The 22,777-nt window shown below is 54.1% G+C and overlaps 6 protein-coding genes across 6 annotated transcripts; 2 read left to right on the top strand and 4 right to left on the bottom strand.

The window, feature by feature from the left end:
- Positions 1-2: 2 nt before the first annotated feature.
- Positions 3-7,548, top strand: fma-PKS (polyketide synthase fmaB; the record flags this gene model as incomplete). Its single annotated transcript, XM_026749126.1, has 7 exons — positions 3-426; positions 490-607; positions 655-1,189; positions 1,242-1,374; positions 1,414-2,025; positions 2,087-3,559; positions 3,626-7,548. The coding sequence occupies 7 exons, from the start codon at positions 3-5 to the stop codon at positions 7,546-7,548; spliced, it is 7,218 nt and encodes a 2,405-aa protein (XP_026602216.1).
- A 143-nt stretch (positions 7,549-7,691) lies between these two features.
- Positions 7,692-8,732, bottom strand: DSM5745_07109 (uncharacterized protein; the record flags this gene model as incomplete). The annotated part of the gene is made up of 1 exon (XM_026749125.1): positions 7,692-8,732. The coding sequence occupies one exon, from the start codon at positions 8,730-8,732 to the stop codon at positions 7,692-7,694; it is 1,041 nt and encodes a 346-aa protein (XP_026602215.1).
- Positions 8,733-8,998: 266 nt separating this feature from the next.
- DSM5745_07108 (serine hydrolase domain-containing protein) lies at positions 8,999-10,156 on the bottom strand (the record flags this gene model as incomplete). Its single annotated transcript, XM_026749124.1, has 1 exon — positions 8,999-10,156. One exon carries the CDS (start codon positions 10,154-10,156, stop codon positions 8,999-9,001), a length of 1,158 nt encoding a protein of 385 aa, XP_026602214.1.
- A 1,875-nt stretch (positions 10,157-12,031) lies between these two features.
- DSM5745_07107 (uncharacterized protein) lies at positions 12,032-13,615 on the bottom strand (the record flags this gene model as incomplete). Its single annotated transcript, XM_026749123.1, has 2 exons — positions 12,032-13,114; positions 13,160-13,615. 2 exons carry the CDS (start codon positions 13,613-13,615, stop codon positions 12,032-12,034), a joined length of 1,539 nt encoding a protein of 512 aa, XP_026602213.1.
- Positions 13,616-16,533: 2,918 nt separating this feature from the next.
- Positions 16,534-17,407, bottom strand: DSM5745_07106 (GNAT family N-acetyltransferase; the record flags this gene model as incomplete). The annotated part of the gene is made up of 3 exons (XM_026749122.1): positions 16,534-16,868; positions 16,934-17,256; positions 17,310-17,407. The coding sequence occupies 3 exons, from the start codon at positions 17,405-17,407 to the stop codon at positions 16,534-16,536; spliced, it is 756 nt and encodes a 251-aa protein (XP_026602212.1).
- A 2,634-nt stretch (positions 17,408-20,041) lies between these two features.
- DSM5745_07105 (Aconitate hydratase, mitochondrial) lies at positions 20,042-22,570 on the top strand (the record flags this gene model as incomplete). The annotated part of the gene is made up of 4 exons (XM_026749121.1): positions 20,042-20,109; positions 20,156-20,281; positions 20,336-21,548; positions 21,599-22,570. The coding sequence occupies 4 exons, from the start codon at positions 20,042-20,044 to the stop codon at positions 22,568-22,570; spliced, it is 2,379 nt and encodes a 792-aa protein (XP_026602211.1).
- Between the last annotated feature and the right edge of the window lie 207 nt (positions 22,571-22,777).

The raw sequence follows: 22,777 nt of genomic DNA, 5'->3' as shown, positions 1-22,777 counted from the left end.
AGATGAACGGAACAAGCTCAACCTCGCCCTCGCCTCTTTCCCACTTCGAGCCCGTTGCAGTGATTGGATTTGCCTGCCGACTCCCAGGGAACAACAACTCCCCAACAGCACTCTGGGACTTCCTCGAACGTGGCGGAGTGGCGAGTCGGGCTGTTCCAGCATCACGCTTCAACCTGGCAGGCCACGAGGACGGCAGCAAGCGACCGAGTACAATGCGCACGCCGGGAGGAATGTTCCTTGAGAATATCGATCTCGGGGATATCGATGCCCAATTCTTCGGTCTCTCCCGTGCGGAAGCCACAGCAATGGATCCGCAGCAGCGCCAGTTGTTGGAGGTCGTGTATGAGGGGTTGGAGAATGCCGGGATTACTCTGGAGCAGTTAAGAGGACAGGAAGTTGGATGCTTTGTCGGGAGTTATGCGTCAGGTCTGTTACGATGATCATACTGTGCGAGATATGCGATCAGCCATTGATCCTTCTCCTTCCTAGACTATGGTGATATCCAAGCCCGAGATCCGCAGGATCGCGCGCCTAATTCAACCGTGGGCATTGGACGCGCCATGCTCAGTAATCGTTTGAGTCATTTTCTGGACATCAAGGGGCCGAGGTTGGTATTTCCAGCTTCCTGGGTAGTCGCTTTCTAAAACATGTTAGTATGACCATCGACACAGCATGCTCCGGTAGCCTAGTCAGCCTGGACGTAGCCACGCGATACCTGCAAACGGGAGAGATCGGAGCCGCGATAGTAGCCGCGTGCAATCTATACATGAGCCCAGAGCACTGCATTGACATCAGCAGCAGTATCATTAACGCTGCATCCCTCACGGGCCTCTGCCATACGTTTGACGCCAAAGCCGACGGGTATGTCAAGGCCGAAGCGGTTAACATGGTGATCGTCAAACGACTGCAGGACGCTATCCGTGACCGGGACCCAGTCCGGGCTATCATCCGGGGATCGGCTTCTAACAGTGATGGCTGGACAGCTGGAATTGCAAGTCCGAGCTCGGAAGGACAGGCTGCTGTTACGCGACAGGCTTATCGCATCGCGGGAATTACTGACCTCAACGCCACCTCGTATGTCGAATGCCATGGGACGGGCACCCGAGCTGGAGATCCAATTGAAGTCAAAGGGGTGGCATCGGTGTTTTGTCCAGATAGACCTGCGGAAAGGCCGCTGCTGATCGGCTCGGTAGGTCGAGCTGTCCTCTTCCCTCGTGTAGAGCTCGCTTATCAAAAGCCAGATCAAAAGCAACATCGGCCACTCTGAGCCCGGGGCAGGCATCTCTGGCTTGCTAAAGACGATTCTTGCATTGGAGAAAGGCATCATTCCCGGAAACCCTACCTTTGAGACACCGCATCCCGAGAGCATGTCAAGTCCGTCAACCAAAGAGAATCATGGCTGATACCGCACAGTTGACTTCGAGGGCCTAAAGACGCGAGCCTTTAAACATGCCATCCCGTGGCCCAGCATGCCTTTCAGGCGGGCGAGCGTGAACTCGTTTGGATACGGCGGCTCCAACGCCCACGTCATCCTAGACGAGGCGAGAACGAGTGTATCTGACTCGACGATGTGTTTCAAGTCGTCCTATCTACCTGAGAACCACGATCCGTTCGAAGAAGGCGAAGGGACCGAGACAGGCTTCCCACAACTTCTCGTGTTTTCAGCTAACCACGAGGAATCACTCAAGCAGTACCTTCGTGCTCTGCGGAAACACCTCATCAACCCCCGCGTGAGGATCTTACTGCCGGACCTGGGGTATACGCTATCAGAACGGCGGACTCGGCATTTTAACCGTGCATTTCTGATTACACGGACCAGCTCAGATATCGATCTCCATGGTCTGGTCTTCGGGAAGCTGCGTCCGAGCCCCCCACGGGTAGGCTTTATTTTCACGGGACAAGGGTCTCAATGGCCTCAGATGGGGAAATCTCTGCTGGATATGTTTCCTTCGGCACAGAATCAGCTAGCTCGCCTAGATAAGGCACTGCAGTCACTTCCTGATCCTCCAGAATGGTCATTGTACGGTGCGTACACGTACCTATCTTGAAGAAATGGAGAAGCTGAGGATGTGGCTGACATTCCCAGACGAATTGACGTTCCCAAGGACACCAGACCATATCCGACAGCCAGAGTTCTCGCAGCCGTTAATCACAGCCCTGCAGCTGATCATGCTCGACATCTTGCGGAAGTGGCGAGTTCACCCGTGTGCTGTGGTCGGCCACTCTTCCGGCGAGATAGCAGCTGCCGCTGCAGCTGGTCTTTTGTCTCCCGAAGAAGCGATCCAGATTGCATACTACCGAGGAAAAGCGGTTGTTGAGCGACGCGATACGGCCTCGTCGCCAACGGGTATGCTTGCGGTAGGCTTAGGTGCAGGCCATAAGGCTCTTGAAGAACTTCTCGAGGCACATGGTGATTCAATGGCCGTTGCCTGCATCAACTCCCCCGGAAGCGTCACATTGTCAGGCACTTTGGATGTCCTCAGAAAGGCGAATGCGGTGACCCAGGAGAAGGGACACTTTGCCCGCCTTTTGCAGGTCGACATGGCTTATCATAATTCCATTTTTATGACAGATATCGCTGCACACTATAAGCAGATGTTGCTTCGCCTGGGGCTTTACTCCGCCTCGTCAACCTTGGCAAAAGCAAATGATGAACAGCGAACTGTAAAGATGTTTTCTTCCGTGACGGGGTTGAAGACTAACAATCCTTGCGATGCCGAGTACTGGTGTTCGAATATGCAATATCCCGTTCTGTACAGCCAGGCAGTTCAGACAATGCTAAATGACGAACAGCAATCGGTCAATTTTCTTATTGAACTTGGCCCGTCGGGTGCACTCGCTGGCCCTACCAAGCAGATCATAAAGTTTATGCAGGACAAGCAACCAGATCTTGCCATTGAATACCATGCCGCGTACAAGCGCGACGTGGTTACCGCAGCCATGGGACTTTTTGAGGTGGCGGGTTATCTTTATCTGTCAGGCGGCGACGTCGACATCCAACAGGTCAATTCACACAATGCTCATGGGGATCAAGAGCAGGATCCGCCGTCCGTAATCGTAGATCTCCCCAACTACGCCTGGAACCACTCGACAAAATACTGGTATGAAAGCCAGTCCAGCCGAGACTGGCGGTTCAGGCGCTATCCAAACCACGATCTACTAGGTAGCAAGATTCTAGGGACGTCGTGGTTAGCGCCTTCCTTCAGAAAGGTCCTGCGCCTTGCAGAACTGCCATGGCTGAGCGACCACCGGGTCGCTGGCCAGCCTCTGTTTCCGGCGGCTGGGTATATTGCCATGGCCGTTGAAGCTGCTTACCAGACTGGTCAGCAGAGCGGGGCAATCGACGCGGGCCTAGAAGTCTCGCAGCTCGCGTATAGGTTTCGCAACATCAAGTTCGTCAGGGCCCTGGTTTTGGACGAGGCTACACCATCAACTTTGATGCTTTCATTGAGTCCTGAGCGTGGCTGGTATAAGTTCTCGGTCTACACAGCGGATGGCGAGAATGTCTCAACTCTTCACTGTGAGGGGTTAGTCTCACTCCATGTTGATGTCGACGAAGGTACGCATCTGTTTTCAAGTTGGTAAGGTCTTACAGCGACGAAAGATTAAGCTTACCCTTATTTAGCTCCACTCTCAAATGCCGTAAAGCCGCTGCTCTATCCAACCCCCGCCAGGTTATGGTACAAGGCCATGGGCGAAGTCGGGTACAACTTCGGTCCAGCGTTCCAAGCACAGCTGCAAATAGAATCCGTAGCAGGGAGTCGACATAACAGAGCTCTAGTGTCGCTTGCAGGGCCTCAATCAGCGTACGCTCAATCACCCTACTCCATCCACCCGGCCGTCCTAGATGGCTGTTTGCAGTCCGGGGCTCCGGGGCTATGGAACGGGATTCGGAGTGCAGTACAAGAATGTCTTGTGCCAGCTATTGTAGAGGATCTTGTCATCAAGGTACGAAAGACTGCTGCTGAATTGGGAGCCGCGGACTGCTCTGCCGAGTATTCGGGCGTTGGGTCGCGAGAGGAACCATGCTCGTATAAGTCAAATATCATTGTTTCGGACTCAACCACGGGGAATATGCTAATCGGAGTCAGAGGTCTGACATATTCGGCGCTCAATCAAAGGGAAGCCTTCGACAACTGTACTCCTAATATGCGGTTGGAGTGGAAGCCGGATATCTCGTTCCTCTCCCACGGCCAACTGTATGAGGTGCTGGAATCTTGCGACACCAGAGTTGCGCATAATGGTGCTTTTAGTGGCTCTGCGGCACAGTCATTTATCAGCCTGCTCCTTCACAAGCAACCAGCGCTACGCGTCCTGGAAGTCAACATGGCACCATCGACGGACAGCAGCCTTTTTGCCATTCTTAACCATATCCCATCTACCGCGAAAGGTGCTGTAGATTATCACTTCGTAACCAGTAATGCCGCTAGTCTGGTGGCTTTTCAAGAAACGGCTGTCGGCTGTGGATTATCAAACGTTCAATTGAGCGCTCTGGACGTGTCTGGGCCTGATATAGATCCCCATCTGTTCGGGGACAAGGCGGACCTGGTTATCCTGACAGTAGGAGACCGGATTTATGGAGAAAAGCTGGATAACACCGTTGCGAATATTACTACGCTTCCTCGGAAGAGTGGTTTTATCCTCATTCTCGCGCATCGGTCGTCGACAAACCAAGCGAGCGCGCAACTTTGGGACCGGCACTCGACAAGCATCAATGATGCATTCAGCGAGCATGGCTTCAAGCAATCCGTGGCATTTGAGGAAGGTCCTGAAACACACGCTATCGTGGGTCAACTGTTGTTGCCTGTTCAGGAGCCATCTGCTGAACTTCAGGTCAGCCTGGTTCTTCTGTCGAGCCTGTCAGATTCAGCTTTGGCCAGCCAGATGCTTGCCGAGTCCGGAGTTACAGTGGTTGGGATCCATCATCTACCCCTTGGGAAAATCCAAAAAGGTTCAATCATACTCATAACCGATGAAATGTTCAGGCCGGTGCTCGCCGAGGTCAAGCAGGAGCAGTGGGAAGCCATACAGCGGATCCTCGCCTTTGGATGCAAGGTCGTCTGGGTGACATGCGGTGCTCAGAAGGATGTTGTTAGTCCACGCCAGGCTCTGGTCTCTGGTCTGTCCAGAGTCGTCCGGGCTGAAGATCCATCCATCAGCTTCACTCTCCTTGATGTGGAATCTCCCTATAGCAAAGAGTCCTTCCGGGCGATTGCTGACGTGCTCGAAAGAGTTCGCAATAGCGACAATTCAACTGACCTGGTCGATGAAGAGTATGAGTACGTGGAGCGCGGCGGCATCATCCACGTGAGTAGAATCTACCCTGATATTGCAAGCGGCGACGATGGCAAAGCCGTGATCCAAAACCTTCACAATCATCCCTCCTGTGTTCGTTTAACATGCCAGGCGCCTGGTTCCTTGGAGTCGCTGCAATTCACAGAGATTGGGCCCATGGAAGCTGCTGTGCCAGATGGCCTTGTCGAGGTTGAGATGCATGCAGCAGGTCTCAACTACAAGGACGTCGCAACAGTTCTCGGGATCGTCCCTGAAAATCAGTTCCTACTCGGACTGGAAGGAGCCGGGGTCATACGGCGCATTGGCAGCCACGCAGGAGACAGCGCCTTCTTCATTGGGCAGAGGGTGGTTATTTGTCGACGAGGCAGCTTTGCCAACAGGGTGCAATGTCCCATCGAGGGGGTCCACGCTATTCCGGACTGGATGAGTTTCGAAGAGGCAGCTACAATCCCCGTCGTATATCAAGCTGCACTGTATAGCCTCGCTGACCTTGCCGATGTCCAGCGCGGGCAGTCGGTGCTTATCCACTCAGCGGCTGGAGGACTCGGTATTGCTGCGATCCAGTTGTGTCAGTATATAGGCGCGGAGATCTATGCTACCGTGGGAAGTGACGAGAAGCGAGACTTTCTTATCCAAAACTTCAACTTGTCGCCTGACCGGCTCTTCTCGTCTCGAGATACGGTATTCGCATCCCGCATCGTCGAGCAGACTGACGGAAGGGGGGTGGACGTTATTCTCAACACCTTGACGGGCAGCTTGCTGGACGAGTCATGGCGCATCATAGCAGCCCACGGCACAATGGTCGAGCTGGGGAAGAAGGATATCCTCGATCGAAATAGTCTTTCCATGGAACCCTTTGACCGCAATGCCTCGTATCGCGCCTTTGACCTGTCGCATCCGAGTATCACGCGGCCGATGGTGGCAAGTCTTCTGAAGCGTATATTTGATCTGATAAACGGAGGCCATATCCGGCCGATTGCACCGCGGACTGTGTTCGGGTACAGCGACATCGCAGGGGCCATCCGTTACATGCGAGGCGGTGCTCATATTGGTAAAATCATCATCTCCCGAGAAGCGCCTCAGAACTGCCCAGATGTGCCAATAGTACCCGTGCAGAAAAGTCTCAAGCTGCGCGGTGATGTCTCGTACCTGATCGTCGGCGGCCTGAAGGGCCTCTGTGGGAGTCTGGCAACATATCTGGCGTGCCACGGAGCAAAGCATCTAACCGTAATGTCCCGCAGCGATTACGCGGACGACAAGTCGCAAGCCGTACTGAGAGACCTCACTTCACTAGGTGCCAACTGCAGTCTAGTTCGCGGGGATGTGTCGGTCAAGGAGGATGTGGAAAGAGCGTTCTGCCAAGGCTCGCGTGCAGTGGGAGGAGTCATCCACGGGGCCATGGTCCTCAGCGACGCCGTCTACACCTCCATGACCGCCGCCCAGTTCCACGACGCCCTGCGCTGCAAAGTCCAGGGAACCTACAACCTGCATGATGTTGCGCTCCAGCTCGGCCTCGACCTCGACTTCTTCACCCTCTTGTCCAGCCTCTCCGGTCTTGTCGGCCACAAGGGCCAAGTCAACTACGCTGCAGCCAGTGCTTTTCTAGACTCCTTCGCCCTCTACCGGCGGAAGAAAGGTCTCGCTGCTTGCTCAATCGACCTCGGGATCATCAATGACATCGGCTATATGGCCGAACACCAATCCATCACGGACCGACTGGACACCGAGACCTGGATACCCCTCAGCGAGGCCCAGCTGCACCGAATCCTCCGCGCATCCATTCTTCAACAGCGGGATCAGCGCAGCAGTGGCACTGGCACTGCTCAGCTGTTAACAGGCATTGCATATCCCGCGCCCGCCGTGTCCTCTGCACTCTACCAAGACGCGCGTTTCGCGGCCCTCCGCCAGAAGAGCGCAACCACCAACACCACCAGCATCTCCGCCAATAGCGGAACCCATGACGCGAAAGTGCAGGCTGTACTCACCCTCGTTTGTGCCAAAGCCGACGCAACCGCTCAGATAGCGGCCATGATTGACGCCGCAAATGACCATTTCATGCGCAGCCTGGCTCTGTCTGAACCCATGGAGGCGGCAAGGCCGCTTGTGCTTTACGGACTGGACTCGCTGGCCGCGGTGGAGTTCCGGAATTGGGCGCGCAGGGAGTTGGATGTTGTGGTCAGTACGTTGGATGTCGTTGGTGCGAAGACGCTGAGTGCGCTTTGCGAGATGATGGTGGGGAGGTTGGCTGGCTAGGTACTTGGGACTATTGGAACAGTGCAAGTTGATACTTGAGCATCCTGGATAACTTGTTGCATTATTAGTGGCGAGTGGACGGCAAATGAAGCCAAGTAAACATAAACACACAGATACCAACACTGCTGCACAAGAAGAACGCATCAACGAAACTCCCTCGTAACCTTCTCACACCACTCCTCAAAAGCTTTCGCATACCCCCTCCCCTCATTCTCCGCCTCATCCCCACCCTCCTCCTTATCCCTCATCGCCTCAAGCAAATCCCTCCTCGGAAACGGATGCCACCGCCCAAACGGAATCACATACCCACCCCCCCGTTCCACCGTAACACTCTCACTAAGCCCCGCCCACAATATCGTATTGACCCCCTGCCGCGGCGTATAATAAATCGGCCTGGAAAGCCACACCGCCAGCCGGGGCGCATTGTCGAAGATCGGCGTGTAGATGTTCCCCGGGTTCTGCGTGACGCTGACGACGCCCTGCTCGCCAAGCTGTTTCGCCAGCCGGTCCGCAAGGAACCAGTTCCCCGTCTTGCTGAGCGCGTAGTTGACATTCATGTTTGGATTCGGGGCGTCGGGGTCCAGGTCGGACTGCCGGATTCCGGAGCGGGGTGCGAGCGCGTCGACGAGCATGCTGCTGGTCCAGATGACGCGGACGCTGTTGCGTGGTGTGGAGGGGTTCTGGGCTGTGGATGTGAGGAGGGGCGAGAGGAGCTGGGTGAGGAGGTAGGGGGCCGCGCAGTTTGTGCCGAGGTGTGGTTCGAGGTTTTGGGCGGTGCGGGTGGATGGCGGGATGCTGGCGACGCCGGCGTTGTTGAAGAGGATGTCGAGGCGGGATGAGAGGGATAGGAAGGACTGGACGAATGGCGCGATTGTGCGGAGGTCGGCGAGGTCGAGGGGGAGGAAGTGGAGGGTCCCGGGGTTCGGGGTTGAGGTTGAGCCTGTGCTTGAGCTTGGGCTTGTGCTGGTGATGGTCTCGATTGTGGCTTTGGCTTTGGCCTCGTTGCGGGCGCCGATGTAGACTGTTGCGCCGGCGTTGTAGAGGACGCGGGCGAGCTCGAAGCCCAGGCCTGAGGTGGCGCCTGTGATGATGATGACTTTGCCGGTTTGCGGAGGGAGCGTGGCCGCTGTGAGGGTGGGTTTCGAGGGGAACGTCTGCACCCAGAGGCTCTTGATGGTTTGCATTGTCGTGGTAGGAGCTCAACTGACTGACCTAGAGTCTGGGCCAAGGGTAGCGAGATGGTCTCTTTTGCCAGTGACTCTTGGTGTTGTGATACCGTCTATATGGGTTGCGGCCCCGTGGTCATCGATTTCGTCGGTATTTTGCAAATTCTTTGAAGCCGTAAGAGGAGATTACTGTGTAACTTGGGGAGATTACTGTGTAACCTGGACTCGGTCATTGGGGCGCTTAGTAAGCTGACTGCATCTCGTCCATCAATCATCCGATTGACTCAGATATCCGAGTGGGCGTCAACAATCCTATAGATCGTCTCAACATAGGCCGCCGTCCGCTCACTGCCCAAGACCCCGCAGCCCATGTTATTCATGACATACGCAATCGACATCCGACGGTCCAGGTCCATAATCACCACCGATCCGCCCCATCCACACCAGAAACAAAGCCGGCCGTTGGACCGAAGCCAGGGCACGGTCTCCGGCACAGGCAACCCCACCCCAAGCCCCCATCGCAGTTTCACAAGCAGCACCTGGTCCAGACCGCTGCTTCGCTCCTGGAGCATCTGATCAATCGCTGCCGGGGAGAGGTACTGTTTCCCGTCGACCGTGCCTCCAAGCGCGACGACAGAAGCGATTCGAGCCAGGGCCCGCGCGTTGGTGAATGCGTTGCTGGCGCCCAGCTCGGCGTTGCGGAATGCTGCTGTCATTGCGGCTTCGGGTGGTATGGGGACGCCGGCGAGGGCCTTGGACGCTATGCTTTCCGGGTCTAACGCGGGGGTTGCTTCAGGTGGGGGTGGCGGAGGGATGATATCTGCTGTACGCGACCACTCGGGTTCCGGAACCCCGAGTCTGCAGTCGGCGTGTAGAGGCCCTGTTATTTGATCGGCAATGAACTCAGCAAGAGACTGGCCGGTCGTGCGGCGAACTAATTCCCCGACGAGACAGCCCTGGGTGACGATGTGGTAACCCAGCTGCTCGCCCGGCGTCCACCACGGTCGTTGCGTAGCGATCTTTTCCGTGGCCCTCTCAGCATTGTAGATGTCTTCCACGGTATTCGGGGACTCCCAAGAAGGCAGTCCGGAGGAATGGCTCAGGACATGCGATACCAGAATGTTCTCCTTGCCGTTTGCGGCGAACTCGGGCCAGTATGTAGATATTTTTTCTGTGGGATCTAAAATGCCACGGTCGATGAGCATGTTAGCCGCAAGGGCGGTAATGACCTTGGTAGTCGACCAGATGGTCGTGATGGTGTCTCGCTCCCAGGCCTTTGTGCGCTCCGCGTTGGCGTACCCTCCCCAGAGGTCCACGACGTTGCGTCCGTCAATGTTCACGCAGATCGATGCGCCAAGCTCGCTTCCATCGATCAGCAATCGATCGAACAGATCGCAGAGGGGTTGGAAGGCCGCATCGCAGTGGCCGTGTACGGGAGACATGTATTAATCGACCAGCGGGGCTTGACTAGGTATATTGGAAACGACCTCGGGACTGTGATGATCTGGCAAAAGCCCATCAGTTAGCATATACTACACAAGGGAGATCAACGTTCTTCAAGGTCCCTGGCCTACCTCTCCTCTTGTTCTTTAGAGAATGATGTGCTTTTTAAGATCCAAAGAAAAACCCCTCGGGCGGTCACATGAACACGTTGCAAGTGAGAGGGGGAAGTATAGCGCTGTCTTACTCATGCATTACACAGCGTGCTTGCTTGCTTTGAGACCATAATAGCCAAGTATTGTTGATTATATGTAATACTCAGTCAGCCCTTGCTGCCCCGTTTTGTTTCCAAAATTCAACTGTTTTCATTAAGTCTATATAGCTAAAGTCAATCACTTCGGTTTCGCGATCTCTGCCTAGACTCTGAGTTCCCGTCTACGCTACTTAAATCGTCCCTGACTCGTCAAAGAGTCCTTGTTCATCAGAGAGCACTCTCTACCCACCAGGTTGCAAGTTCTTGCGAACAGTGCCTAGCTCAGAGATTAGGGCTAATTCCGGACCCACCCTCCGCCAACAGAATTCACCAAGTAAACTCCAGCAGCGGATGCGGCATTCGCCATCATCCAGCCATCTCCATAATTTCCGCTCTGTTTGCCCTTGGTTGACAGGCGATAGTAATCAGGGAGAGCTCTTCACCCACCCAGTCAGCGGCATGGTGCAGACGAACAGCCGAAGTGTATATTCTGACGCCTCAGAAGCATCAGCATGCATCTCGCGTATGCAGGGGCGCAACAAGAAGTCCATCAACTTGGGGCAGAAATCCCCGCGAGCCTGGGTGTTGACCTTTCATGAGTTCTCCTAATTACCTTCCATTCTGAAATGCCACGAAGTACCCAGGGGAGAATCCAAGTAGGTTGGGTGGAGGAGGCCGCTTCAACCAAGTCGGATCTGAGGCGATATCGTCACTGTATCTTGATCATCTGATCCAATCGAACCGCCGCGGCAGCATTCTTCCTGTTGCCATCTTGAGCTTCCCGATGGAGTCTCCCGGGCATATGGTATATTAGAGGTCTTTGTATACTTCAGTTGGTTGTTGTTCGCGTGAAGTGAAGGAGTGCCGGCGAGAATACCTGAAAAAGTACCAAAGAACAGGTGAGGGAGGGCAAGGCAACACTGACCTCCCAATGTACGCTTTCCCATTCCAAAAGCTATTCACAGGATTTAAGTACGTTTTTGGTGAGCCAGAGGTAGGGTCCAGGGGAGCTGTGGGGTGCAGAAGTTTGAGAAGAACCGTCGCCTAACGCGGGCGTAAGGACCCCCATAGGACCAGACCATGGGCAAAGGGATGAAGTCATTTTTATCTATCAACAGCCGTCCGGGCTTGGGCTTGTAGTCGAGCTCACGATGCATTCGACGACATAAGCTGAATCCCCCGCTCCATGCCATTGATGGACGGCTCTTCAACATTTTGTAGCTGCATTCTCACGCGATAACAGCGGGCAAAAACATGCCTCCCATATTCCCGGCCTCGTTCTTTGTCGCGCCTTACGAAGATTCCCCTGCGGCCCGGGACCTTTGTCCCCTGGCCGGAAAGTCAAGGACTTCCCTCCTGTAGATCTCATGATGGATGTTTCCCTTGTCCAGCTCTTGGTAGAGGATGTTTGCTCCATGATTTGTCAGTCCTTTGTATGCTTTGTACTCGACCTGCTAGTAGGTTGAGAGCATATTTTCGACGCCATTATCGTCTGTTCGGTTTCTGGCTGGAGTCGAGTCGGAGTCAGATACGGATTCTGAACTCGTTATCGCCCCGGAGGCAAGACGAAGACACCTGGCCGATTTTCAGGCGGGGTAGAGCAGCTGATGCACGGGGTTATAAATCAGGCCGGACCCTCAAAGGCACGTCGTAGCTTTTGATCGTACGTCTCCTTTTCAGTCACCTTTTGAAGAACAAAGCGCGGTGCATTCTTTGCCCAAAGAAAAGGCAGGGCTCCGTCGGCAGGGTTGCCATCGCACGAGAACTGTGGGTAGATATGCTTTGCAAAGATTGTAAATAAAGCTGAAGGGCTTGATAGTGCCAAAGTAACCCAGAATGTCCCAGTCATCCACGTATTGTCAAGAACTTCGGACAAGCGCAGCATGTCCTTGTTGGCGATTGCTGCTTCTTCCGTCGCAAGTACCTCTAGAAATTCTGTTCGGGGAATATTGTATTCGTCTGCATCAATTTGGTCCACGGCTTTTCCAGTCAACCAATACGGCGGCTCGATCATTTCAATCGGTCGAGAACAACCCCACTCAAGGTCCACAAGGCAGGTAATGTTCCAATTCTGGTCAACAAAGATATTGCTCTGATGCAAGTCCGTCAGGGAAAAGACAAAGGGACCACGGCTAAATTCTCGGGAAAAGCATATAGGCAGCACAGCCCGCATGGCCGCTAAGGTCGCCATTTGGATGCTGCAGTCTGGTACATCATTTACCGCATTTGGTTGATTCTGGAGGCGGCTGTCATGGATGTGAAGCAGATCGGCTGTATAGGACTCCACAGTGGAGTAAGTAAGATCACGAGGAACATCAGTTGGCACCTCCTCGTTCTCCAGCATCTGGAGTTCCATTGAGAGTGGTCGGTTTTCAAGACGTAAATATCCATTCTTGTCGATGATGAAAGAGCCGATTCTTGGGAGTGGTATTCGGCTGACACTCAGCAATATTCTAGAAAGGCCCCGAAATAAGTTTGCACGTAACTCTGAGTTTGAGTGATTCTCCTGCCATGTCTGGGATAGCATCGCTCCCTGGGGTTCCTCGACGTGCTCTATCAATACATACCCGACACCAATACCACGACTGCTGGCTTGGTTGTTGGGTACGTAGTTTGACGGCATGCCAAAACCAAGTAGAGAAAACCACCACCGGCGCAACTTCTGGAAGTATCTGTTCCATATGGGGAGTTGGTCAATATGAGTAAACTGCTGCAATCAGTAACTGTCATTGGAATTGGTCAGGCGACATACCTTTCCGCCGGTCGACAATCCAAATCCATATAGGTAAGGAATCGGCACGTCGGGACACTGTCCTTGAAGCCATGCATAAGTACCTGCTTCGCAAAGAAGCTTCTCATCACCATTTCCGGGTCTAAACGCTTCGCCAACACGGTAGGGAAGCGGGAACCGCATCATGACTCGACTCCCCAATTGGTTCTGATGGTTCCAGCGGTCAATTGTGACTGGGATGCAAACATTAAAGCTGCCATGAATCCACTCTACTGAATCTGAGACATGGCATCTCTCAGGCGACCCCAAGCGGAGGTGGTGGGTGACGACTCTTCGGATCCAGTCAGTGTTTGCGTTTAAGTGAGAGAAGAACGAGGCTCGAGCATCATGGTATTGCAGCTGATGTAGTATGTTATCCTCCCGCTCTTTTGCGACTGAATATGTTATTGGGCCCTTGAGAAGACAGCGAGTTTGCATTGTGTGAAAGCTAAGACAACTATCACTGTGGTTATTTAGGAAGCGCCAGGGGCAAGCTGCCACATGCAGGGGAACATCGGCCAGTGCAAACAAGATAAACAGAGCAGACTTCTTACTAAGCCCGCGGCATCACGTGCGCGAGACTTCGCCCCAGTTTTCCAGGTCTACCAACAGGCTAATCAGTGCGGCCGATACTTTAAATCCTTTAAAAACTGCTTTTTTTCCAGCAGGTAGCAAGGAGTTCCTTTCTTAAGGGCGGCTGGTTCCATCCTTTTCCAATAAAAGCAACCCAATTCAAGCGGGCGAAACGCTTCTGAACGTGAATCCATCCACCATGATACGGATATCGCTCGATCGGGGTCTCCGTCGACTGTAGACTCTGTCTTCATCTTGATCATTTACAAGGCTCAAAGCTCTTGCTCAAGTCCGGCACTCCAAGGATCGCGGGATCTCGATGCCTGTATTATGAAGAGTCGACTCTGCTAAAAGCAGCAACCATCAAATGCCAAGGCACGATTGAGCTGCGGAGTATAAGCCATGCTTTGACCGCAAATAACTACTCCTCGGTCTGGCAAGGTTGATTAGGCACTGGGTCGTTAGGAGCTATATGAATACCTTATGCTTCCTCCGTCATATCGAAGCCTGGGCCCCAGTACGCGAGAAAAAGTGCGAGCCTGGCCATGGCCTGCCAAGCAGCTATGCAGCTGAACCCCAAGCCCACACCGTGGTCAGCCTTCTTATACTCGCTACTTTGAAGCCCAGTTTGCAGCTCTCACACACTATGGCTCGCTACGTGTCTAAGGTGCTCGGGGACTGCGCCTCGGTGGGGACCTTGCACGCGACCACATCCAATTCAGATCAAGACGAACCCGAGAATGGGTCGCCAATCGTTAGGTCCAATTCAATAAGCACCTGGGCGCGCATTGGCGGACTCAACTTATTTATCCCCATGCTGGGCTTGTTTTCTCTTGTTGTGCCTTTGACGATTCGGGGCCTGGTCTGGAAAGAGTCCATGACGGCTTTATTGGGCGGACAGCCTTCTTTGCTATGGTTCCGAATTATGCACGCTGAATTGATCTCCATAGTCATAACAGTTTGCACGGTAGTTCCAAGGGTGATCATTGGGCTGCAGGCTAGCTTGGTTACGGCGATGGTTGCTAGCATTATCCTGGAAAGAGTTGACACTCGCCGGGCATGTGCCTTTCTACTCGATTATCGGAGCTGTCAGCGTCAGCCCGTATGACCTATTGGCTACTTTCTTTTGGCCTAAAGGATCTCTGCCACTCTTCCCTGCTCTACTTGTTGTTATAGAGGTCCTGGTGACTGTAGCAACTCAATTCTTGTCAACTATTCTCATCAACGACCTTACGAACCGCAATTTTACCGATAGGGCGAACACCACAATCATTCCTGCTTTTGGCAATGGCTGGGGCGATGTTTACTACTGGTACAGGATGCCCGCCTCAACAAGCTGGACATTCGCCGAGCTTCCGGGAAACCCATTTTCAGAGGGACTAAACTTTCACGACACGGGGCATAAATACCGCGCCTCTCTTCCCTTTCCAGATGATGGGCCGCAGCGAAGAGCGTTACGAGACTTCCGGGGTCCACCTGACGTGATTGATCATCGAGTCGTCTGTGTCGCGCTGTCTCTGACCAAGATGAAGTTGAACCCTTTTGCATATGATCGGCTGACCCGCTAGTTGCTCATGAATCAATCTTACCCCATGCTGCAGTATACTAGCGGGTCCATGACCGATATGGTCACCTTCCATTGCAGGTTACCATCCCCCACGCTCAATAACACCCCATGGGAGGCCAGCTTATGCTATCCACCGGGAGCCTACTTTGGGGAGAACTGGACGGTCCGGTTAGAGGAACGAGATGGCAGCCTGGATACAGCGACTCTTTCGCAAATATCAATCGTGACTCGGCAACATTGCTCCTAGTTATCGACAGCCTTAACCAAGAAGGAAGAATGTCGAGGTCAGCGGACACTCGGGGGCGACCTGCTAGCGTTGGCCGCACTGACGGCCCTTGGGCTATATCACGGGCGACTCGGATATTGAAACGCTGCGGATATCTGCATGCCTTACCGACCCCACAGCCATGATCTTCTCAGTAGAAATGAACAGTTCCTGGACCGCCTTTGAGCCGAGGTCCCTGGCTACAATACCACAGCAAGCCGGCGACAACTCGGTGCGTCAAAGTTACCGGTTTCTTGCAAGACCGCAGTGTGCTTGCGTTAGCATTAAAGTCCCAGGGATAGTTCTTCAAACCAAAGCTTTAGAGGAAACTCGCTGGGCGGCGACAGGCATGCGAACCCTTTGGAAACGCTGCCAGCTCCGACTTTGGGCGATATTGATCCCGTTTTCCTTCATGCCAAAAGAGAACCGCTTCTTTCGACGCTCGGTACGCTGGGAAAATCCATCCCTGATCGCACCCATACGGATCTGTTCCACGATATACTGCGCAATACAGATAGCCTGGCCTTAGCGTTGCAGAGCCTCCTGACCAGGGCCACCCAAATAAGATACTACAATGCACTCGTCAAAGCACATGCAACTAAGCAAGCATTAACCACTTTTTTATCGACTGCGTTAATGCGCGTACCGTGGATTGGGTTTACGGTTGGAGTGTCACTGGTTGCAGCGCATCTTGTCATTTCCGTGATTAGCACGGCCCTGTTCCTACGTTTCACTAGGAGCTCTATCCTGGGTGCATACTGGCAGGCCGTTTTGTAGGATGTCTCAGAAGATACCCTGTCAATCCTAGAACAAGCTTGCGTAGTGAAGCATAGTGATGTCAATCGCTGGAAAAGGCGGCATATGCCTCGGCTAGGGCATCACAGCCTTATCAAACCGCAACTCAACGGGCGAATAGCTCTTGGAGTGCATGATAAGCTACACTGAGGTTTCCTACCTCCAAGTTTCCGCCGTAACAGCCCAAGGCCCAGGCGGCACCTTCTCCGTCCACTCGCCCCTTGGAGGCCTCCAAAGCAGCAAGATCGCCGGCGGCCGACACTCATAGACTAGCCTCGACCACTCCTCACTCGGATCCTTCTTGTCCAGATCGATATTCAAGCTAACAACCCGCCGGTACCCGCATTCCTCGTACAGCCAGCGCCCAATGGGACTTCCTTCGATGAAGCTTTCGTATCCCAGCGGGTCGATCCGGTCATGGCCCCACTGCATGAGGAGCCGGCCGACGCCGCGGCGGCGGTAGTCCGGGTGGACGCCCATGGCGTTTACACCTACATTCGTCCATCCTGTCAGTTTCGTTCCCAAAATAGTCGACAGTAGAATGCATAACACGCACCAGCATGCGCCCTTTGAAACCAACACTGCCGCGGGAAGAACGCCTGGCTGAGGAATCGACTCGTGTACTCAGCCCGCTCGGAGCCTTTAGGATACCAGGTACATGGAATCGGCTGCGGCCCGTTCGGAAACGGGTTCTCGCGGAAGATAAGCCACTCGCAGCCTCCGGCTACGCGGCCGTTCTGTTTATCGATCACGTAGATTAGGTGGGAGGCGGGGTTCTTCTCGTGCGCGGCCCAGCGGATCTCGGTGTCGAGGGCTTTGTCGCGGATGCGGTCTTCTGGCGTGTGTCCGGTGACGGGGTGGACGGCTGTAAACACAGGACTAGGGAAGTTTAGCGCAATATCATGGTTGGGAGGGTAAAGGAGGAGACTGACTTGTAAGGCTGGAAGTTGGCGGTCCAGAGGACGTCGACTAGGCGGGCGTACTCGTCCTTTGTGTGGATTTCCTGCACTTCGAACTGAGATTGTGCCATTGCGAGGTCGGGGTGCGAAGGGTGGAAAGTTGCACATTCAGGGGAGATGGAAATAGGTCTTAAAGACAAGGAACTAATGGTGGGTCAAAGTAGCAGGGCGTAGCTAAGCTTTTAGTGCTGACGGTAGGTACTGGTTAGGTCCCCCAGTTAGAGCGTCAATCTTGCGGCCCTCGGTGTCCACCACAGGCGGCCTCATAGGTTGTCCCGTCAAAGCCAGATCGCATGATTCTTGATTTCCTCCATAAAGAAATACACACTCGGAGGTTCCCTAAGGAAACTATGGCCAGTGCGAAGATGATCGCCAGGAGATCATTCGCGGCCCCAAGCCACCCTTCAGCCTACAGGGGTCCCAAACGAAGAACTCCGCCTCAGCGACGGACTTGCGCCCGGGCTCCGACTCAGAGACATGACCAGCGGCTCGTCAATAAAGAAGCGAGGACAGGGAGATAAGGTACGATGTGAAAAATAGCTTTGGAAGCCAAGGGAAGAATGATACCCAGCGCCACGGCTGATTTGACACTTATCAGGCTTATAATCATAAGGCCACCGGCAGCAAAGACGGCGGTGCGGTGGAAGGGCATCATGACCCGCGGCTTTGCCTTCCAGACGTTGCCAGAAGCGTTTAACCTGACATTGACGGGCCTTACCTGGGTTATTCATCGCCAACGGGAATTGTTCGCTCCCGAGAGAACAACCAGAGCCCACGGCTGCCTGCCTGACACCGTTGCTGCAATGCGAGAACACGCTTTGAGTACCGCCGCCGTACTACGCAAGGCTACTGCGGCTGCCTTGTTCTGCGTTGAGGTTGCGAGGATATTCAGAAAAACGGATCCGCGGCGTTGGATTGAAGGGATCTCCTCTAGGTAGGTCTTCGCTTGTGAATGGGAAGACAATCGTAGTACAGAAACCAGACTACTGTTTACCAGCAACGCAAATAGCATTGAATGGAGCTACCCTGATGCTATTCGTTACCCCACGGCTATCTATCCAGGGAATCGGCTACGAAGGACGACAAGAGAAAGACCGCTTACGTTGGGTACGTTCAGGGTACCGTCTATACCTAGTGAGTCGAACGTTGTTTGCCCTAACCTAAGCTGATATCTCTGCAGGCGTGAAACCCTTGTCAGGCATGAGTTTGCAAAAGAAAAACATGATAACTACCTCCCACGTTAGAGGTAGACTACACGCGTAGCTGAATGTGCTTGTCGAGGCAACCCTTCAAGGTCTCCTTTCTGCCGATCCGGGCAAGTGAGAGAGTATCCTATGGTGCCTGGGCCATGCAGCCACATAACGCAGGGCAAGACACTCTGTGCACAGTTGCATTTCCCTGAGCAGGATAACCCGAGGCCCTGAGATGCATGATGACGCTACTGCTTAGCCATGGCCTTCTTGGCCCTGGGGCGGAGTTCCCCGCGCAAGGCTAAGTGGCAGCCTCTCGCGCCGATACTTATAGTAAGTCTTGGGGGCTAAATCCCATAAAAATCACGGATTGACTGGTGGCTGCTCCCACTGCCATATTTGGCAAATGCACGGGTCCGACTCATCGACGAGGATATTGTAGAGAGGTGGTTGGCTCGTTGCAGTCCTTGTCAAGTCCTCGCGTTGGCGCAGCGGTGCCTATAAAGCTGCCCTTCTTTTCCTGTTCTCTCGACTGATCTCTTCTTCATGGTGCATACCAACTCATACAGTGTTTCGTTGAGTCTTCTCTAGCTCTTGTAGCCGAATCTCTTCAATCGGAACCATGAAGATCAGCTCGTTGCTCCCAGCCTTTGCGCTCCTCGGCACCGTCCTCGCCACGCCGCTGTCACGTCCACAGGCCAGATCTGATTGCGGAGAGCTGAATAAGGACTTGCGAGAAATTGCACAGATGCTCGTGGGCGAGCAATCCCCGGATGCCGGCAACCAGAATGGGGCAGCACCCTATGTAAATGCCCACTCTACCTGACTCGATCGCTTTCCAAATCAATGCAGTGCGGGCTGACAAGTGTGTTACTTCAAAGCTAGCGTTAGCCGCCGCAATGGCTCGTTTAGCGGCGCAGCTGAAAGTCCAGTGTGGCGTTGAAGTTGATCTTGAGGAAGTCTTGGAGGATGCGAAGGATGGGAAATGAAGCAGCGGGTGATTGACGTTGGTACCATCATTGACTGGACTGCTTGGCTGGGCCTGTGAGTCCTTGCCCAAGGTCCAGGACAGCAACTGGGAGATGGTGGAGAGTACAAATGACGGGGTTTGACGTTGAGGTCTTATTGTTGCTCGTGCCGTTCATATCGGATTCCTGAAAATCCCTATCGCCATGAACTGTCTTGCTTTTCAGATTATGTAGCGAACATAGTCCCTACCGCACCTGACTTACCATGATTATAGTAGGTAAGGACTGCTCAAGTGTAGAACTTCATCGAGGATGCCTGAGTGTCTTGGATAGCCGCTGGTGACGCGCTCTCTTTCCCTCTGTTTATTTTCGGCAGGACGGGGATTCTAGGTACTCCACCCTCAAAAAACAACCTACCTGCCCCATACCTTCATCGTGACAATGGCCTCGTCAGAATGGTACAATCAGTGGCTGATTCAGTCGAACAATGGATAATTCAGTGACCCCCTCTCCTTGTTGTGATGTCGGAGCCTTTCCGCCGCATCGGATGCATCCGACCGAGCCGCCAACCTCCAACGAGAGACCGAAATTAAAGGCCATGCTCCCCGTTGACAAGTGAGGACAATTCAATTACCAAGATGCTTTTGTCACACTCGTTAAGGTGCCCGCGGCATTACGCCCCGAGAGCCCGTCGAGGTGTGGCTACAGCTGCGCTCAGCAGATTTGAACCAGACACGCGGGTTGACTTTACCAAGTTCACCAGCAGGATCGGGTCACTGCGCGAACGGTAGGCGTATTGATTTTGCCAAACAAGGCTCAAGACTGACTACGCGGTTCGTAGGCTGAAGCGACCATTGACGTACGCGGAGAAAGTCCTGTACAGCCACCTCGACGATGAATTCGACGCCCACATCGTCCGCGGCCAGACGCAGCTACGCCTCCGACCGGTCCGCATCGCCTGTCAAGACGCGACTGCCCAGATGGCCCTCATCCAATTCATGTCCGCCGGTCTGGACACGGCCGCAGTTCCTACCACCGTCCATTGCGATCATCTAATTGTCAGCCGGGATGGGGAAGCGTCTGATCTCCCGCGGGCGCTAGAGGCCCATCGAGAAGTCTACGACTTCATGGAAAGCGCGTGTCAAAAATATAAAATGGGGTTTTGGAAACCGGGGGCAGGCATCATTCACCAGATTGTGTTGGAGAACTACGCATACCCGGCCGGGATGATGGTGGGCACGGACTCGCATACACCCAATGCCGGCGGGATGGGCATGATCGCTATAGGAGTTGGAGGAGCAGATGCCGTGGATGTTATGGCGGGTCTGCCGCTCGAATTGACTGCGCCGAGAATACTAGGTGTTCGACTCCATGGAGCTTTATCGGGCTGGGCGTCGCCGAAAGACGTGATAAACAAGCTTGCGGGAATGATTTCGGTCAAGGGAGGCACTGGATCGATCATTGAGTACTTTGGGCCGGGAACAAAGGCTCTTTCCGCTACCGGGATGGCCACAATCTGCAATATGGGAGCTGAAACCGGCGCAACCACGTCCATCTTTCCCTACAACGCGTCGATGACCGAGTATCTACGAGCAAATCGACGACCGGATATGGCGGCTGCGGTTGGACGAATTGCGCACGAGCTCAAGGCTGATGAAGGTGCTGAGTATGATCAGGTCATTGATATTGATCTCTCCTCGCTCGAGCCGCTTATCAACGGGCCATTCACGCCTGATCTGTCCACGCCAATGTCCGAGTTCGGGTCGGCAGTCAAGGAGAATAAGTGGCCAGCAAACCTGACCGCGGGTCTGATTGGATCTTGCACCAACTCTTCTTTCCAGGATCTCAGTCGTGCGGCGAGCCTCGCTGAGCAGGCATTGGATGCCGGCATTAAGCCTCAAATGCCGTTGTTGCTGTCGCCTGGCAGCTTGCAGACCCGCGATACGTTGGAAAAGGCCGGCATAATGCAGGTGTTCGAGAGGGCTGGGGCCACTATGTTGCCGAACGCGTGTGGACCTTGCTGCGGCTCGTGGGATCGTACCGATATGCAGAAGGTGAGTTTGTTCATGTACCATAAACACATCGCTGCGACTAACAGAAGCAGGGAACCAAGAACTCCATCATCACCTCCTACAATCGTAACTTCTCCGGACGCCTGGACTCAAACCCGGCCACGAACATCTTCCTTGCCTCCCCTGAAGTGGTCATGGCCAAAGTGTTCTCCCCAGACCTAAGCTTCAACCCTACCCAGGACACCCTTACAACGCCATCCGGCGAGGAATTCCAGTTCCAGCCACCAAAGGGCGACGCCCTTCCCAGCCAAGGCTATGAGGATTCAGACCGAGCATACGTCCGCCCTCCAGCGGAAGCCATCGATCGCTCCAAGCTCGAAGTCAACATCAGCCCCCAGTCTCAGCGCCTGCAGAGGCTCTCCCCTTTCGAACCCTGGAACGGCCAAGACTTCAGGGACTGCTTGGTCCTAATCAAAACAACAGGAAAATGCACAACCGACCACATCACGCCAGCCGGCCCGTGGTTCCGCTACCGCGGCCACCTGGAGAACATCTCCAATAATACACTCATAGGCGCGGTGAATGCGGAAACCGGCAACGTCAATCAAGTCCGTAATCAGCTTACTGAAAAAGACGGCGACGTTCCGGGCACCGCACGCTACTACCAGTCGCAGGGCCGGCCGTGGGTCGTGGTCGCAGACCACAACTACGGCGAGGGATCCTCGCGCGAGCATGCAGCGCTGCAACCGCGGTACCTAGGCGGCGTAGCAATCATCGCGAAGAGCTTTGCGCGTATCCACGAGGCGAACCTCAAGAAGCAGGGGATGTTGGCTCTAACCTTTGCAGACGAGGCCGATTACGATCGCGTTAGGGCTTCGGATCGGATTAGCATTATCGGATTAACGGCTTTCGCGCCGGGGAGGCCGTTGGCTATGAGGGTGCAGACAGATGCAGGGCCAGTTTGGGAGGCGTCGTTGAAGCATTCGTTTACGCAGGAGCAGATTGGGTACTTCAAGGCGGGCAGTGCGTTGAATCTGATGGCCAGGGAGGGTGGTAGTAGTTAGCCTGCACTTGATATTCACAAAATCACATTGCATAGTGCAGATTCCTCTATTCCAACTATGCAAACTGTAGATATTCAACTGTACAGTGAGAGACACGCTCTGGAAGGCGCGGGGGAGCCGGTCTCGAGCTTCGGAACCTCGCCCGCGTCCCAACCAGCCATCCCCATCCCCATCCCCATCTCTATCCCCATCTCTATCCAACGTCAC

Source organism: Aspergillus mulundensis (assembly GCF_003369625.1).
Source record: "Aspergillus mulundensis strain DSM 5745 chromosome Unknown scaffold_7, whole genome shotgun sequence".
Lineage (NCBI taxonomy): Eukaryota > Fungi > Ascomycota > Eurotiomycetes > Eurotiales > Aspergillaceae > Aspergillus > Aspergillus mulundensis.
The sequence above is the reverse complement of the archived record's forward strand: the minus strand, read 5'-3'. Positions and strand labels throughout refer to the sequence as shown.